The 16,783-nt window shown below is 42.6% G+C and overlaps 1 protein-coding gene across 4 annotated transcripts in view; it reads left to right on the top strand.

Annotated features, from left to right (window-relative positions):
- Ptp99A (Protein tyrosine phosphatase 99A) overlaps positions 1-16,783 on the top strand; it is a 727,568-nt gene that overhangs the window by 662,121 nt on the left and 48,664 nt on the right. For all 4 annotated transcript variants that reach the window (XM_070090786.1, XM_070090785.1, XM_070090787.1 and 1 more), the window contains 2 exons: positions 2,139-2,498; positions 2,638-2,852. In XM_070090786.1, the coding sequence (XP_069946887.1) occupies positions 2,139-2,498; positions 2,638-2,852 (575 nt within the window). The remainder of the gene's footprint in view (positions 1-2,138; positions 2,499-2,637; positions 2,853-16,783) is intronic.

The raw sequence follows: 16,783 nt of genomic DNA, 5'->3' as shown, positions 1-16,783 counted from the left end.
CTTTTCAAGGTGGCTACGAACTGCCTCAGCAATTATTGATTCCATAAATTTTCCCACTATGGAGGTTAGGCTTATTGGTCTATAGTTCGAAGCTAAGGACCTGTCACCTGTTTTGAAAATAGGTATCACATTTGCCATTTTCCACTTATCTGGCACCATGCCAGTTTGTAGTGATATGTTGAAAAGATTAGCCAAAGGTGTGCTAAGCTCCTCTTTACATTCCTTTAGAACCCTTGCATACAGTTCATCAGGGCCTGGGGATCTGTTACGTTTTAATTTATCTATTTGCCTAAGGACCATGTCACTTGTGACCCTAATTGTGCACAGTTTATTATCATCCTGTTCTACATAATTAATCATTACTGGAATATCGCTGGTATCCTCCTGTGTAAAAACTGAGAGGAAGTATGTGTTAAAAATTCTACACATTTCCTTATCACTGTCAGTGAGCTGACCCGAGGAGCTTTTGAGTGGGCCTATCTTGTCCCTGATCTTACTTCTGTATACCTGAAAGAATCCTTTTGGGTTAGTCTTCGATTCTCCTGCAACTTTAACCTCATAATCTCTTTTTGCTTTTCTAATTCCCTTTTTTATTTCTCTCTTTAACTGAATATATCGATTTCTTAATTGCCCCTCTCCTCTTTTGATTTGCCTATATATGCCTCTCTTTTGACCAATCAGATATTTTAATCTATTGTTCATCCATTTTGGATCATTTTTGTTTGATCTGATTTCCCTATTTGGAACATAATTTGACTGAGCAGCTAGAACTATGCCCTGGGAAGCATCATATCGGCAACCATCACCACCTACCTGACCCTTAGTCAGGTCATTCCAGTTCAGCCCACCTAAGTAATTTTTCAGTCCTATGAAATCAGCCAAGCGAAAGTCAGGGACGGAGACTTGATTGCCATTATTAGGGGAATTCCATGATATATTAAAACTAGGTGATTTGTGATCACTTTCCCCAAGCTCATCATTTACCTCAAGATTATTAATTAGTGTTTCCCTACTGGCAAGAACCAAGTCAAGGAGGTTATTTCCCCTAGTTGGCTCTGTCACAAACTGTTTTAAAAAACAATCCTGGATCGTATCAAGAAAGTCACCTGACTCTAAATTTCCTGTCAAATTGCTCCAGTCAATCTGTCTATAGTTGAAATCTCCCATTAGCACAACATTTTCGTATGTAGATGCCTTACGAATTTCGTCCCATAGAAGTTTACTGCACTCCCTATCAAGATTTGGGGCCCTGTAAATCACACCCAAAATTAGTTTTTCTCGTCCCTCAAGAAGCTGTAACCAAACAGATTCAGTGGCTGATGCTTCTGATTTTATATCTTGTCTAACACAAAAATTTAAATTGTCTCTGACATACATCGCTACTCCACCACCTTTCCTGTTGACCCTATTTCAACTCTCAGCGAATGGGAGCACAGGATTTTCAGCCTCTTACGACTCATTTTTTTAAATTTGGCACTTACTAAGTTTATGCAAGGAGCATCTTGTATAAAAGAAATCAAGGCAAATTCTCTAAAAAGTTTTGAGTAAAAAATCACCAAAAAATAAACACTCCTCACTAAGGCAAATAAATCCTCACTCGCAGCTGTTGATACTGTCAACAAGCTTAATAACTTTTCTACAATAGTAATAAATCTTGCTAACAACATTCCATAGTCCCATACTAGCATCACTGTCTATCAACAGACAGTTACCCCAATTCCTTTAACTTAGCTTTTATCCTGACCTCTGAAATGGCTTCAATTTTAATCTTTAAATTTTAATTCAGCCAGTAGTACAGAAGAGATGCCTCAGTAACCTACAAGAAAGCTTCAAAAGCATTATCCCAGCTATTTCAGTACTTATCAGCAAATTACATTAAGAGCAAACCTTTCCAGACTGCAAAGATTAGTCCTATCCACAATAGTGATCAAACTGGCCTTAACAATTACAGATCAGTCTTAAGTATACCAGTAGTATGAAAAAAAATTGTGAAAGTAATTTTCATGCAGCTGTGCACATGTTGGAGAGAGGGGTAAGAAGCTTGGTTAATTATAATTGTTTATGGTAGTGGTTGTGTGGTGTTTTTCTTTAAAAATTTAGAATATTTCCCATATTAATTTCTCAATATTTTGTTCCAGCTGGTGACACATTTTCAACCACGTGATTTCAATGTGGTCAGTGCTGTAAAGCCTGTTAATAGGGAAAAAAATCGTAGTACAGACCATTTACCAATGGAAAATGGTCGAGTGCATCTAACGCCAAAACCCGGTGTTGATGGCTCGGATTACATTAATGCCACCTGGCTCATGGGTCATCAGAGATTACGAGAATTTGTACTCACTCAACATCCACTTCCTTCTACTATACTTGACTTCTGGCAGATGGTTTGGGATCACAATGCCCAGACAGTTGTGGTTCTTACATCTGTAGATGAAAGTCAAGGATTCCCACAGTTTTGGCCTGCTCAGCATGATGATTTTGATTCAGAGCACTGGAAGGTATAAGTTGCATTTGTTTGTTTTATCTTTAAAGAGATTGAAGTTACCCCAAAATTTGATATTTTTCATTATTATTACATGTATTTGATGCATATTGTAATAGAATTTGATGCAAATATGTTTCACTGCCAAATTTCAGGTACGATATCTGGAGGAAAAGCTGAACTCAGGGCTTGTAACAGTGGATGTGGCAGTGCAGAGCTTACAAGATGATTATGAATTGCCAGTCAGATTGATACATGCGCCAGGTTGGCCACAAACACTCCCAGCACTTGCTACTACACTTAGCCTTGTCTCCTTAGTATCTGAGGCCCATACTAATTACCAAAATGGCCCTTTAATTGTTGTTGATAGGTAAGGCTTTATATATTGGGTTTTAATATAGCAAAGCATGCATGAAATGTATGTATGTATGTATTTTTTTTTTTATTAACAATTGACCGTTTCCCATCAAGGTAGGGTGACTCGAAAAAGGAAAACTTTCATCATTCACTCCATCACTGTCTTGCCATAGGCATGTTTACACTACAGTTATAAAACTGCAACATTAACACCCCTCCTTCAGAGTGCTGGCAGTGTACTTCCCATCTCCAGGAATTATGTCTGACCTGCCGGTTTTCCTGAATCCCTTCATAAATGTTACCTTGCTTACACTCCAACAGCATGTCAAGTCCTAAAAACCATTTGTCTCCATTCGTTCCTATCTAGCATGCTCACACACGCCGTAAGTCCACACTCCTCGCACACAAAACCTTCTTTGCCCCCTCCCTCCAACCTTTCCTAGGCCGACTCCTACCCTGCCTTCTCTCCACTACAGATTTATACACTATTGAAGTCATTCTATTTTGTTCCATCTCTCTGCATGTCCAAACCATATCAATAATCCCTCCTCAGCCCGCTGGATAATAGTTTTGGTAATCCCACACCTCCTAATCTCCAAACTACAGATTCTCTGCATTATATTCACACCACACATTGCCTTCAGACATGACATCTCCACTGCCTCTAGCCTTCTCCTTGTTGCAATATTCACAACCCATGCCTGACACCTATATTAGAGCATTGGTATAACTATACTCTCATAAATTCCCCTCTTTGCTTTCATGGATAAATTTCTTTGTCTCCACAGATTCCTCAGTGTACTACTCACATTTTTTTCCCTTGTCAGTATTATGATTCACCTCATCCTTCATAGACTCATCTGCTGACACGTCCACTCCCAAATGTCTGAACACATTCAGCTCCTCCATACTCTGTCCCTCCAATCTGATATCCAATCTTCCATTACCTAATGTTTTTGTTATCCTCATCACCTTACTCTTTCCTATATTCACTTTTAATTTCCTTCTTTTATATACCCTACCGAACTCATCAACCAACCTCTGAAACTTCTCTTCAGAATCTCCCAGAAGCACAGTGTCATCAGCAAAGAGCAACTGTGACAACTCCCACTTTGTGTTAGATTCTTTATCTTTTAACCCCACACCTCTTGCCAACACCCAAGCATTCACTTCTCGTGCAACTCCATCTATAAATATATTGAACATTCATGATGACATCACATGTCACTGTCTAAGGCTTACTTTTACTGGGAAATAATCTCCCTCTTGCCTACATTCTCCAACCTGAGCCTCACTATTCTCGTAAAAACTGTTCACCCTTGCAATACCCTACCTCTTATTCCATACATTTGCAACATCTGCCACATTGCCTCCCTATCCACCCTATCATATGCCTTTTCTAAATCCATAAATGCCACAAATACCTCTTTACCCTTACCTAAACATTTTTTTTTTTTTATTAACACACTGGCCGATTCCCGCCAAGGCAGGGTGGCCCGAAAAAGAAAAACTTTCACCATCATTCACTCCATCACTGTCTTGCCAGAAGGGTGCTTTACACTACAGTTTTTAAACTGCCACATTAACACCCCTCCTTCAGAGTGCAGGCACTGTACTTCCCATCTCCAGGACTCAAGTCTGGCCTGCCGGTTTCCCTGAATCTCTTCATAAATGTTACTTTGCTCACACTCCAACAGCACGCCAAGTATTAAAAACCATTTGTCTCCATTCACTCCTATCAAACATGCTCACGCATGCCTGCTGGAAGTCCAAGCCCCTCGCACACCAAATCTCCTTTACCCCCTCCCTCCAACCTTTCCTAGGCCGACCGATACCCCGCCTTCCTTCCACTACAGACTGATACACTCTTGAAGTCATTCTGTTTCGCTCCATTCTCTCTACATGTCTGAACCACCTCAACAACCCTTCCTCAGCCCTCTGGACAACAGTTTTGGCAATCCCGCACCTCCTCCTAACTTCCAAACTACGAATTCTCTGCATTATATTCACACCACACATTGCCCTCAGACATGACATCTCCACTGCCTCCAGCCTTCTCCTCGCTGCAACATTCATCACCCATGCTTCACACCCATACAGGAGTGTTGGTAAAACTATACTCTCATACATTCCCCTCTTTGCTTCCAAGGACAAAGTTCTTTGTCTCCACAGACTCCTAAGTGCACCGCTCACCCTTTTCCCCTTATCAATTCTATGATTCACCTCATCTTTCATAGACCCATCCACTGACACGTCCACTCCCAAATATCTGAATACATTCACCTCCTCCATACTCTCTTCCTCCAATCTGATATCCAATCTTTCATCACCTAATCTTTTTGTTATCCTCATAACCTTACTCTTTCCTGTATTCACTTTTAATTTTCTTCTTTTACACACCCTACCAAATTCATCCACCAATCTCTGCAACTTCTCTTCAGAATCACCCAAGAGCACAGTGTCATCAGCAAAGAGCAACTGTGACAACTCCCACTTTGTGTGATTATCTTTTAACTCCACACCTCTTGCCAAGACCCTCGTATTTACATCTCTTACAACCCCATCTATAAATATATTGAACAACCACGATGACATCACACATGCTTGTCTAAGGCCTACTTTTACTGGGAAATAATCTCCCTCTTTCCTACACACACTAACTTGAGCCTCACTATCCTCGTAAAAACTCTTCACTACTTCCAGTAACCTACCTCCTATACCATACATCTGCAACATCTGCCACATTGCCTAAATACTGTTCACCTATATGTTTCACTGCAAACACTTGGTGTACATACCCCCTACCTTTCCTAAAGCCTCCTTGTTCATCTGCTATCTTACTCTCTCTCTTACTCTTAATTCTTTCAGTAATAACTCTACTATACATTTTACCAGGTATACTCAACAGACTTCTTTCAACATACCAGCAGTATCCCACTGAGGTGGGGTGGCCCAAAAGGAAAAACAAAAGTTTCATCTTTTAAATTTAGTAATATATACAGGAGAAGGTGTTACTAGCCTTTGCTCCCGACATTTTAGTCGCCTCTTACGACAAGCATGGCTTACGGAGGAAGAATACTCAACAGACTTATTCCCCTATAATTTTTACACTCTCTTTTGTTCCCTTTGCCTTCAGTATGCTGAGATCAGTGGTCACCTGCGGTCATACCTGCCTTAGCTTTTGGGAGTTAGCGTGGGCTGTTACCAAGCACCCTGGCTTGTTGTAGTGTTTTAGAATCTCAGGTTCAAGTGTTGAAGAAGGAGATTCTACTTCAGGAGGAAAATAGGAAGCTGAAGCTTCGCATAGATGAGTTTGGGAGCGAGTGTGAGAAGGATTTAGCTGTTAAGGAATGGTCACCAGCAGTGATAGTGGCAGCCGCTTTAACCCGTAAACGGTCCAAGCAGATCTACGTTCACGTGTAGTGCTACAAAAGTATATCTACGTTTTTTTTGACATATTTTGAAATATAACAAAAAAAAGTAGATCAAAGTTTTTTACACATTTTCAAATGTAAAAAAACAAAAAGAAGATCTACTTTTTTTACATACTTTCAAATGTTGAAAAAACGTATGTATACGTTTGGACCGTTTACGGGTTAAGTGACAAGTGGTTCACAGTTCAGGAAGAAGGAAGATGAGGAGAGTTAATAGAGAAGATGTGAAGGTAGAAAATCGATTCTCTGTTCTCCAAGATGAGTGTACTTCAGTGGTTAGTGAGGTTGAAGGTACCACTGATTCCCCTGCTAATCAAGGTAAGAATATTTTAATAGTAGGTGATTCTCAGGTAAGGTATATGGACCGTGCATTTTGTAACAGAGGCAGAAAGGTCAGACAGAGTGTGCCTTCCTGGAGCTGGTGTTGGTGACGTAGTCAGCAGGTTGGATAATATTATGGCAGGTAATAGGAACAAGCCCATTATCTGTCTTAGTGCTGGGGGTAATGACATTGGGAAGGGCAGGAGAGAGGAGCTGCTGGATAAGTACAGGTCATCCATAGAAGTAGTTAGGTCTAAGGGAGGGATCCCAGTCATATGTAGTGTCTTGCCTAGAAAGGGAGTGGGCAATGAATGGATGTCTAGGGCAATTGGTATAAATTGCTGGCTAGACAGGTACTGCAAGGAACTTGCAATCCCATTCATTGATAACTGGGACCTATTCTTTGGCAAACGTGATGTGTATACAAAGGATGGGGTTCATCTCTCTGGGGATGGAGTGGCTGCATTAGCCATTTCAATTGAGAGGGTAATTGATGACTTGTCTAGGAATTTAAACTAATAGATTATAGAGGTATGGGTGTTTGTGGGGAAACAATCAGGCTGCAGCATTAGGGTTAAAAACAGCAGTCATTACCAGGATACCTCAGGGATATGTTTAAAAGACAGTATTCAAAATAAAGTTGCTAGTAATGGCAAATCAATTGATCAACAAACAAAGAAGATAGTAGAGGGTAACGAGTGACTAACTCCCTCAAGGTTTACTATACAAATAGTAGGAGTCTAAGAAATAAGATAGATGAGCTAAGATTACTTGCAAGTGTAGGTAATATAGATATTATTGGTATAACAGAGACCTGGTTCAACCTGAAAGATAGAGAAATGCCTTCTGAATGCAACATACAGGGTTATAAACTATTCCACACTGATAGGGTCAACAGGAAGGGTGGTGGTGTGGCGATGTATGTCAGAGAAAATTTAAATTGTTGTCTTAGACATGATATAAGATTAGAAACATTGAACACAGAATCTGTTTGGCAACAGTTTCTCGAGGGACATGACAAATTAATTTTGGGTGTGATTTATAGGCCCCCAAACCTTGATAGGGAGGGCAGTAAGCTGTTATGGGACGAAATTCATAAGGCATCTAGATATGAAAATGTTGTGATAATGGGAGATTTTAACTTTAGACAAATTGATTGGAACAATATGACAGGAAATCTTGAGTCTGGTGACTTTCTGATACGGTTCAGGATTGCTTTTTAGAACAGGTTGTGACAGAACCAACTAGAGGAAACAGTCTGCTTGACTTGGTTCTTGCCAACAAAGATTCACTAATTAGTAATCTTGAGGTTAATGATTAGCTTGGGGAAAGTGATCACAAATCACTTAGTTTCAATATATCATAGAATTACCCAGATAACTGCAATCAAATCAATATATCATAGAATTACCCAGATAACTGCAATCAAATCTCTGTCCCAGATTTTCGCTTGGCCGACTTCATGGGACTGAAAAATTACGTGGGTGGGCTAAATTGGGATGTCCTGACTATGGGTCAGGTAGGTGATCTTGGTTGCCAATATGACGTTTTTCAGAGCATAGTTCTAGCTGCCCAGACAACTTTTGTTCCGAGTAGGGAAATTAGATATAACAAAAATGATCCCAAATGGATGAACAATAGATTAAAACGTCTCATCGGTCAAAAGAGAGGCATATATAGGCGTATCAAAAGAGGGAATGGGCAGTTAAGAAATCAGTATATTCAATTAAAGAGAGAAATAAAGAAAGGAATAAGAAAAGCAAAAAGGGATTATGAGGCTAAGGTCACAAGGGATTCAAAGGCTAACCCAAAAGGGTTCTTTCAGGTATACAGAAGTAAGATTAGGGACAAGATTGGCCCACTTAAGAGTAACTCTGGTCAGATCACTGACAGTGATAAGGATGTGTGTGAAATTCTCAATACCTACTTCCTCTCAGTTTTCACCCAGGAAAATACTAGCAATATTCCTGAAATAATAGATTGTGTAGAACAGGATGATAATAAACTATGTACAATTGCAGTAACTAGTGACATGGTCCTCAGACAAATAGAGAAACTAAAACCTAACAAATCCCCAGGACCTGATGAACTGTTTGCAAGGGTGTTAAAGGAACGTAAAGAGGAACTTAGCATACCTTTGGCTAATCTTTTTAACATATCACTACAAACTGGCATAGTGCCTGATAAGTGGAAAATGGCAAATGTAATACCTATTTACAAGGCAGGTGACAGGTCCTTGGCTTCGAACTATAGACCAATAAGCCTTACCTCCATAGTGGGAAAATTTATTGAATCAATAATTGCTGAAGCAATTCGTAGCCATTTTGACAGGCACAGGTTGATTAATGAATGTCATCATGGTTTTACAAAGGGGCGTTCCTGTCTTACGAATTTACTAACTTTTTTCACTAAGGTGTTTGAGGAGGTAGATCATGGTAATGAATATGATATTGTGTATATGAACTTCAGTAAGGCTTTTGATAGAGTTCCACACCAGAGGCTATTGAGGAAACTTAAGGCACACAGAATAGGAGGAGAAATTTTTTCCTGGGTAGAGGCATGGCTGACAAATAGACAGCAGAGAGTTTGCATAAATGGGGAGAAATCAGAATGGGGGCACGTCACAAGCGGTGTTCCTCAGGGGTCAGTGTTGGGCCGTTGTTGTTCACAATTTACATAAACGACATAAATGAGGGAATAAATAGCGACATAAGCAAATTTGCTGATGACACCAAAATAGGCCGTCCAGTTCATTCTAATGAGGACACTAGAGCACTCCAGGATGATTTGAATAGACTGATGCAATGGTCGGAGAAATGGCAGATGCAGTTTAATATTGACAAATGCAAAGTTCTAAATGAAAGTTGAGACACATGTGCAACATCTGGATATTTTTATTGTAGACGTTTTGCCATCCAGTGACTTTATCAATACAGATTCTAGGACATAATTGGAAGACAGTAGAACTATATACAAAAGATGAGGTAATCAGTCCCTCAGCCTTGGAGTTAGTGTTCACAGCATCGTGGTGGAGGAGAATCTGGAGCAAAGGCAAGAAGACTGGCGGTTATATAGGCGTCAGTGGATAAGGACGTGCAGCAAACGAGGGCATAGTCACTGGTAGCGGGATTTCCCCAGTGGAAGTAGGTCCTTCCCAAAGAGATGGGTTAGTTGTAGCAGCCATGAAGAAGGTCTTGTAGATGTCCTCTGAGCCAAGATTCCATGATGTTGCAGTGTCTGACAAGTTGTGCAAGAAAGGTATAAAATACCGCCCCCCCCCCCCCCACACACACAGACAGGATTTCATACCTTTATGTGAATTTATGTAATTTTAGGCACACAGGACAGTACAGTGGAAACCAAGAGATAGGATACATATGCAGAACATGTGTAGTACATATGAGGGAAATAAGGACTGCTTACATAAACGCACGCATACACACACACATACACGCACACTAGGCGAGAACAGGATCTGCTGTTAGGCACTTGAATAGCTGTAGCACACACACACACACACACATATATATACAGGATTTCACACCTTTATGTGAATTGACCCTCTAACCCTTCCTCTCTCTCTCTCTCTCTCTCTCTCTCTCTCTCTCTCTCTCTCTCTCTCTTTCTTTCTTTCTCTCTTTCTCTCTTTCTCTCTTTCTCTCTTTCTCTCTTTCTCTCTTTCTCTCTTTCTTTCCCCCCCCCCTGCACTAAAAAAAAAAAGGGGGGTTGGGACTCGTAGGAATCAGGGATCAGATGACAATGGTATTGGTAGGGAGGAATGGATGGAGAAGGATGGAGCAAGAATGGGAGAGAAAATTAGGAGAGCTTTCTGAAAAAATGGAGAAAGAGCTCTCTGCAAAATGGGAAAAGAGGTTGGAGAAGGAGACGAAGAAATGGGAGGCACAAGTTGAAACTGCAGTAGACAGGGTAAGGGTCCTAGAGTTTGAGGTAAATGGGCTGAAGCAAGTCTCAGGGGCAGTGACCAGAGAAGACATAGCATATGAAGCTGAGGGGATGAACAGGAAGGAAGGAGATATGAATTATGCTGAGGTCATATCAGCCTGCAAAGAAGGGTCAGGGAGTAAAAGGAAAGAGCAGCTGGGTGCAGATAGAGAGGGAGATAAGTCGAATGCTGAGGCACAACCATGCTACCAAGAGCCACTGGAAAAATCAAGGGAGAAAATGACCATAAACAGACAGGAACCAGAGTCAAAGAGGGAGAGGCAATGGGAGGAGAAAAGGGCAAAATCAATGTTTATCCATGGGCTTCGGGAGAGAGAGGAAAAGACACACACTGAAAGACGGCAGGAAGAAAGAAAGGAGATTGGGAAAATCATCACGGAAATAGGGGGAGAAGACATAGACGAGATTGTAAATTTTCAGAGAATAGGGGGGTACGTGAAGGGGAGAAACCGACTGATCAAGCTGATTGTCAGGACAGAAACAGTGAGGAACAGGATCCTCCAAGAGAAACCAAGGTTGAAAAACTCGGAAGAGTACAAGGTGTTCCTAGACAGAGACAGAACACAGAGAGACAGCAGCTGAGGGAGAGGACAAAAAAGCGAAAGGAGATAGGAAAGGAAACAAGGATGGAACCAGCAGAGGTCAGTCAGAGCAGAACAAAGAAGCAAGGGCAAGCACACACACAACTATCCTCAGAACCCCACAACCTATCACACCATCCCAACACAAACTACAGTCCATACCCACAGCTTCCACCCAACCCCCAATCATAGAATCCCACAGTATGCTACCAGGTCTCCCACCCCCACAGGCCCCCCAAACCACAGTATTGGAAAGGAAACTGAAGGTATGGTACACAAACGCTGATGGAATAACAAACAAGTGAGAGGAGTGGCACGAAAGAGTCAGAGACATCACCGGACATCATAGCGCTCACAGAAACCAAGCTTACAGGTATGATAACAGATGCCATCTTTCCAACGGGATACCAGATCCTGAGGAAAGACAGAAGGAACGGGGGGTGGAGGAGTGGCACTGCTGATCAAACACCGATGGAATTTTGATGAGCTGGAGAGAGGAGACAGAGGAGAAGAAAGTGATTACATAGCGGGAACGCTTCACTCTGGAGGTCCCAAGGTGGTAATTGCAGTGATGTATAACCCACCACAGAACAGCAGGAGACCAGGGCATGAGTAAGACCAGAACAACAGAGCGATGGTTGACACACTGGCTGCAGTGGCCAGAAGAGCTCATGCATGCAGGGCAAAGCTCCTGATCATGGGCGACTTTAACCACAAGGAGATCGACTGGGAGAACTTGGACCCTCATGGGGGCCAAGATGATGGAGGTGGTACTGGAAAACTTCATGTACCAACACGTAAGGGACACTACAAGAGAGAGAGGAGAGGATGAGCCAGCAAGACTGGACTTAGTATTCACCTTGAGCAGTGCAGATATTGAGGACATCACACATGAAAGACCCTTTGGGGCCAGCGATCATGTGATTTTGAGCTTTGAATACACAGTAGAGCTACAAGTGGAGGGGGAAGCAGGAAGGCCAGGACAAATGAAACCAAACTACAAGAAAGGGGACTACACGGGAATGAGGAACTTCCTGAACGAGGTTCAGTGGGACAGAGAACTGGCAGGGAAGCCAGTTAATGAGATGATGGAATATGTAGCAACAATGTGCAAGGAGGCTGAAGAGAGGTTTGCACCCAAGGGAAACAGGAATAATGAAAAAGCCAGGATGAGCCCATGGTTCACCCAAAGGTGCAAGGAGGCAAAAACCAAGTGTGCTAGGGAATGGAAGAAATATAGAAGGCAAAGGACCCAGGAGAATAAGGAGAGCAGTCGTAGAGCCAGAAACAAATATGCACAGATAAGAAGGGAGGCCCAACGACAATATGAAAACGACATAGCAGTGAAAGCCAAATCTGACCCGAAGCTGTTATACAGCCACATCAGAAGGAAAACAACAGTCAAGGATCAGGTAATCAGGCTAAGGAAGGAAGGAGGAGAGACAACAAGAAATGACCGTGAAGTATGTGAGGAACTCAACAAGAGTTCAAAGAAGTGTTCACAGAGGAGACAGAAGGGGCTCCAGAGGGACGAAGAGGTGTGGCACATCACCAGGTGCTGGACACGGTCCACACAACCGAGGAAGAAGTGAATAGGCTTCTGAGTGAGCTAGATACCTCAAAGGCAATGGGGCCAGATAACATCTCTCCATGGGTCCTGAGAGAGGGAGCAGAGGCGCTATGTGTACCCCTAACAACAATATTCAATACATCTATCGAAACAGGGAGATTGCCTGAGGCATGGAAGACAGCAAATGTAGTCCCAATCTTTAAAAAAGGAGACAGACATGAAACACTAAACTACAGACCAGTGTCACTGACATGTATAGTATGCAAAGTCAGGGAGAAGATTGTCAGGAGAAGAGTGGTGGAACACCTAGAAAGGAATGATCTCATCAACAGCACCCAACGTGGTTTCAGGGACGGGAAATCCTGTGTCACAAACCTACTGGAGTTCTATGACAAGGTGACAGCAGTAAGACAAGAGAGAGAGGGGTGGGTGGATTCCATTTTCTTGGACTGCAAGAAGGCGGTTGACACAGTACCACACAAGAGATTAGTGCAAAAACTGGAGGACCAAGCAGGGATAACAGGTAAGGCACTACAATGGATCAGGGAATATTTGTCAGGAAGACAGCAGCGAGTAATGGTACGTGGTGAGGTGTCAGAGTGGGCACCTGTGGCCAGCGGGGTCCCATAGGGGTCAGTCCTAGGACCAGTGCTGTTTCTGGTATTTGTGAACGACATGACAAGGAATAAACTCTGAGGTGTCACTGTTTGCAGATGACGTGAAGTTGATGAGAAGAATTCATTCGATCGAAGACCAGGCAGAACTACAAAGGGATCTGGACAGGCTGCAGACCTGGTCCAGCAATTGGCTCCTGGAGTTCAATCCCACCAAGTGCAAAGTCATGAAGATTGGGGAAGGGCAAAGAAGACCGCAGACGGAGTACAGTCTAGGGGGCCAGAGACTACAAACCTCACTCAAGGAAAAAGATCTTGGGGTGAGTATAATACCAGGCACATCTCCTGAAGCGCACATCAACCAAATAACTGCTGCAGCATATGGGCGCCTGGCAAACCTCAGAACAGCATTCCGACATCTTAATAAGGAGCCGTTCAGGACCCTGTACGCTGTGTATGTTAGGCCCATATTGGAGTATGCGGCACCAGTTTGGAACCCACACCTAGCCAAGCATGTAAAGAAACTAGAGAAAGTGCAAAGGTTTGCCACAAGACTAGTCACAGAGCTAAGAGGTATGTCCTACGAGGAGAGGTTAAGGGAAATCAACCTGACGACACTGGAGGACAGGAGAGATAGGGAGGACATAACGACTTACAAAATACTGAGAGGAATTGACAAGGTGGACAAAGACAGAATGTTCCAGAGACTGGACACAGCAACAAGGGGACACAGTTGGAAGCTGAAGACACAGATGAATCACAGGGATGTTAGGAAGTATTTCTTCAGCCACAGAGTAGTCAGGAAGTGGAATAGTTTGGGAAGAGATGTAGTGGAGGCAGGATCCATACATAGCTTTAAGCAGAGGTATGATAAAGCTCATTGTTCAGGGAGAGTGACCTAGTGGCGACCAGTAAAGAGGCAGGGCCAGGAGCTTGGACTCGACCCCTGCAACCTCAACTAGGTGAGTACACACACACACACACACACACACACACACACACACACACACACACACACACACACACACACACACACACACACACACACACACACACACACACACACACACACACACACACACACACACACACACACACACACACACACACACACACACACACACACACACACACACACACACACACACACACACACACACACACACACACACACAAAATGTACATACGTACGTACGTATGTACGTGGACCCCCGAGTTTCGCGATTAATCTGTTCCAGACAGCCTGCCGAAAGTCGAAATTCACGAAACTCGAAACCATTTTCCCGTAAGAAATAATGGAAATGAAATAAAAATCCATTCCAGACACCCAAAAATATTAAAATAATTTTTTTTTTTCAAATTAAATAAAGATTTACATACTGAAAACAATCAGAAATCAAGTACATGCATTTAAAAAAATAATAACATTACACTTGTACCTTTACTGAAGAATTCTGGGTGGATGGAAGACGGGAGGAGGGGATAGGAGGAAGGTGTACATTATTGTTTGGAAGAGAATCTCCTTCCATTAGGAGTTCAGGTATGAAGTCCTTATCTGGGGTTACTTCCCTTTTTTGTTTTTTAGAGACACTGGCACTGGGAACAACTTGAGAGCCACTGGACCCCTCTCACACAAAATATCTGTCCAGAGAGCTCTGTTTCTGGCATTTCTTTAAGATTTGTCTGAAGTGGAACACAACACTGTCATTGTACATGTTGCCAATATGGCCTGCAACAGCTTTGTTAGGGTGAAGTTCATCTGTACATGTTTGCACTTCAGTCCACTTTGCACAAATGTCCTTAATCTTTGAAGAAGGCACCTTCCTCCATCTCTCTTCCTCCTCCTTTGCAGCAGTTTCCAGAGCTGTGATCTGTTGCTGTTGCAGATGAAGCTCTTGCAGCTCTTCAGTGGTTAGCTCTTCCGGGTGGTCCTTCACCAACTCTTCCACATCCTCACCACTCACCTCCAACCCCAGGGACATCCCCAATGCCACAGTAGTTTCCACAACTGGCATAGGCTCCTTAGGGTCAGCCACAAACCCTTCAAAATCCCTCTCTTCTACACAATCTGGCCACAAATTTCTCCAAGGAGAGTTCAAAGTCCTGGAAGTCACTCCCTCCCTCCCAAGACTTACATATAAGGTTTATGCAATGGAGGATATTAAAGTGATCTTTCCAGAACTCTCTTAGGGTGAATTCAGTATCTGAGGTCACTTCAAAGCACTTTTGAAACACTGCTTTTGTGTAGAGTTTTTTGAAATTTGAAATTACCTGCTGGTCCATGGGGTGGAGGAGAGGAGTTGTATTAGGGGGCAAGAACTTCACCGTGATGAAACTAAACTCCTCCACTATTTGCTCTTCCAAGAATGGAGGATGAGCAGGAGCATTGTCCATTACCAGGAGGCACTTGAGTGACAGTTTATTTTCCAGGAGGTATTTCTTCACACTGGGGCCAAACACTTCATTAAACCAGTCTAGGAAAATATCCCTTGTGACCCATGCCTTACTGTTACCCTTCCACATCACAGACAAATTACTCTTGGCAACACTGTATTTCTTGAACACACTGGGATTTTCAGAGTGATACACCAGTAAAGGCATCACTTCAAAATCCCCACTAGCATTACTACAAAACATGAGAGTAAGCCTATCCTTCATAGGCTTGTGTCCTGGGAGTGCCGTTTCCTCCTGCGTGATGTAGGTCCTCTTTGGCATTTTCTTCCAAAAGAGGCCTGTTTCGTCACAATTAAACATTTGTTGGGGTTTGAATTCTCCAGTGTCTATGCACTCCTTAAGTTCCTGTACAAACTTCTCAGCTGCAATTTTGTCAGAACTGGCAGCCTCACCATGCCTTATCACACTGTGAATGTCACTACACTTCTTAAATCTCTCAAACCAACCTTTGCTGGCCTTAAAATCACAAGCATCACCACTTGTTGCAGGCCTTTTCTTTACGAGATCGTCATGCAACTGCCTTGCCTTTTCACATATTATCAACTGCGTAACACTATCTCCTGCTAACTGTTTTTCGGTAATACACGCCAACAATAACCTCTCCACTTATTCGAGGATTTGTGATCTCCTTTTTGTTAGCATATCCACCCCTTTTGCAACAACAGCACACTTTATTTCCTTTCCTTTCACCACAATCGAAGTGATGGTTGAATGGGGTTTGCCATACATCCTGGCAAGCTCTGTAACACGCACTCCACTCTCATATTTTTCAATAATTTCCTTCTTGAATTCGATCGTGTTCCTCACTTTCTTTACCAAAGGGCTTGCACTAGCTTTCCTTGGGCCCATGGTGACTTATTTAGCAGTTGTAATCACAAAAAACAATGGATTATTATGTATGAACACCCGGGGTAATGGTCACGTGTTGGTAAACAATGGCACAGTGAGCGTGAATGGTGTAGGAGACTGGCTTGGTGTGCGCGGTGACAGGCAGACGGGTACCGGAC

Source organism: Cherax quadricarinatus, chromosome 33 (genome assembly GCF_038502225.1).
Source record: "Cherax quadricarinatus isolate ZL_2023a chromosome 33, ASM3850222v1, whole genome shotgun sequence".
In the NCBI taxonomy this organism is placed as follows: domain Eukaryota; kingdom Metazoa; phylum Arthropoda; class Malacostraca; order Decapoda; family Parastacidae; genus Cherax; species Cherax quadricarinatus.
The sequence above is the reverse complement of the archived record's forward strand: the minus strand, read 5'-3'. Positions and strand labels throughout refer to the sequence as shown.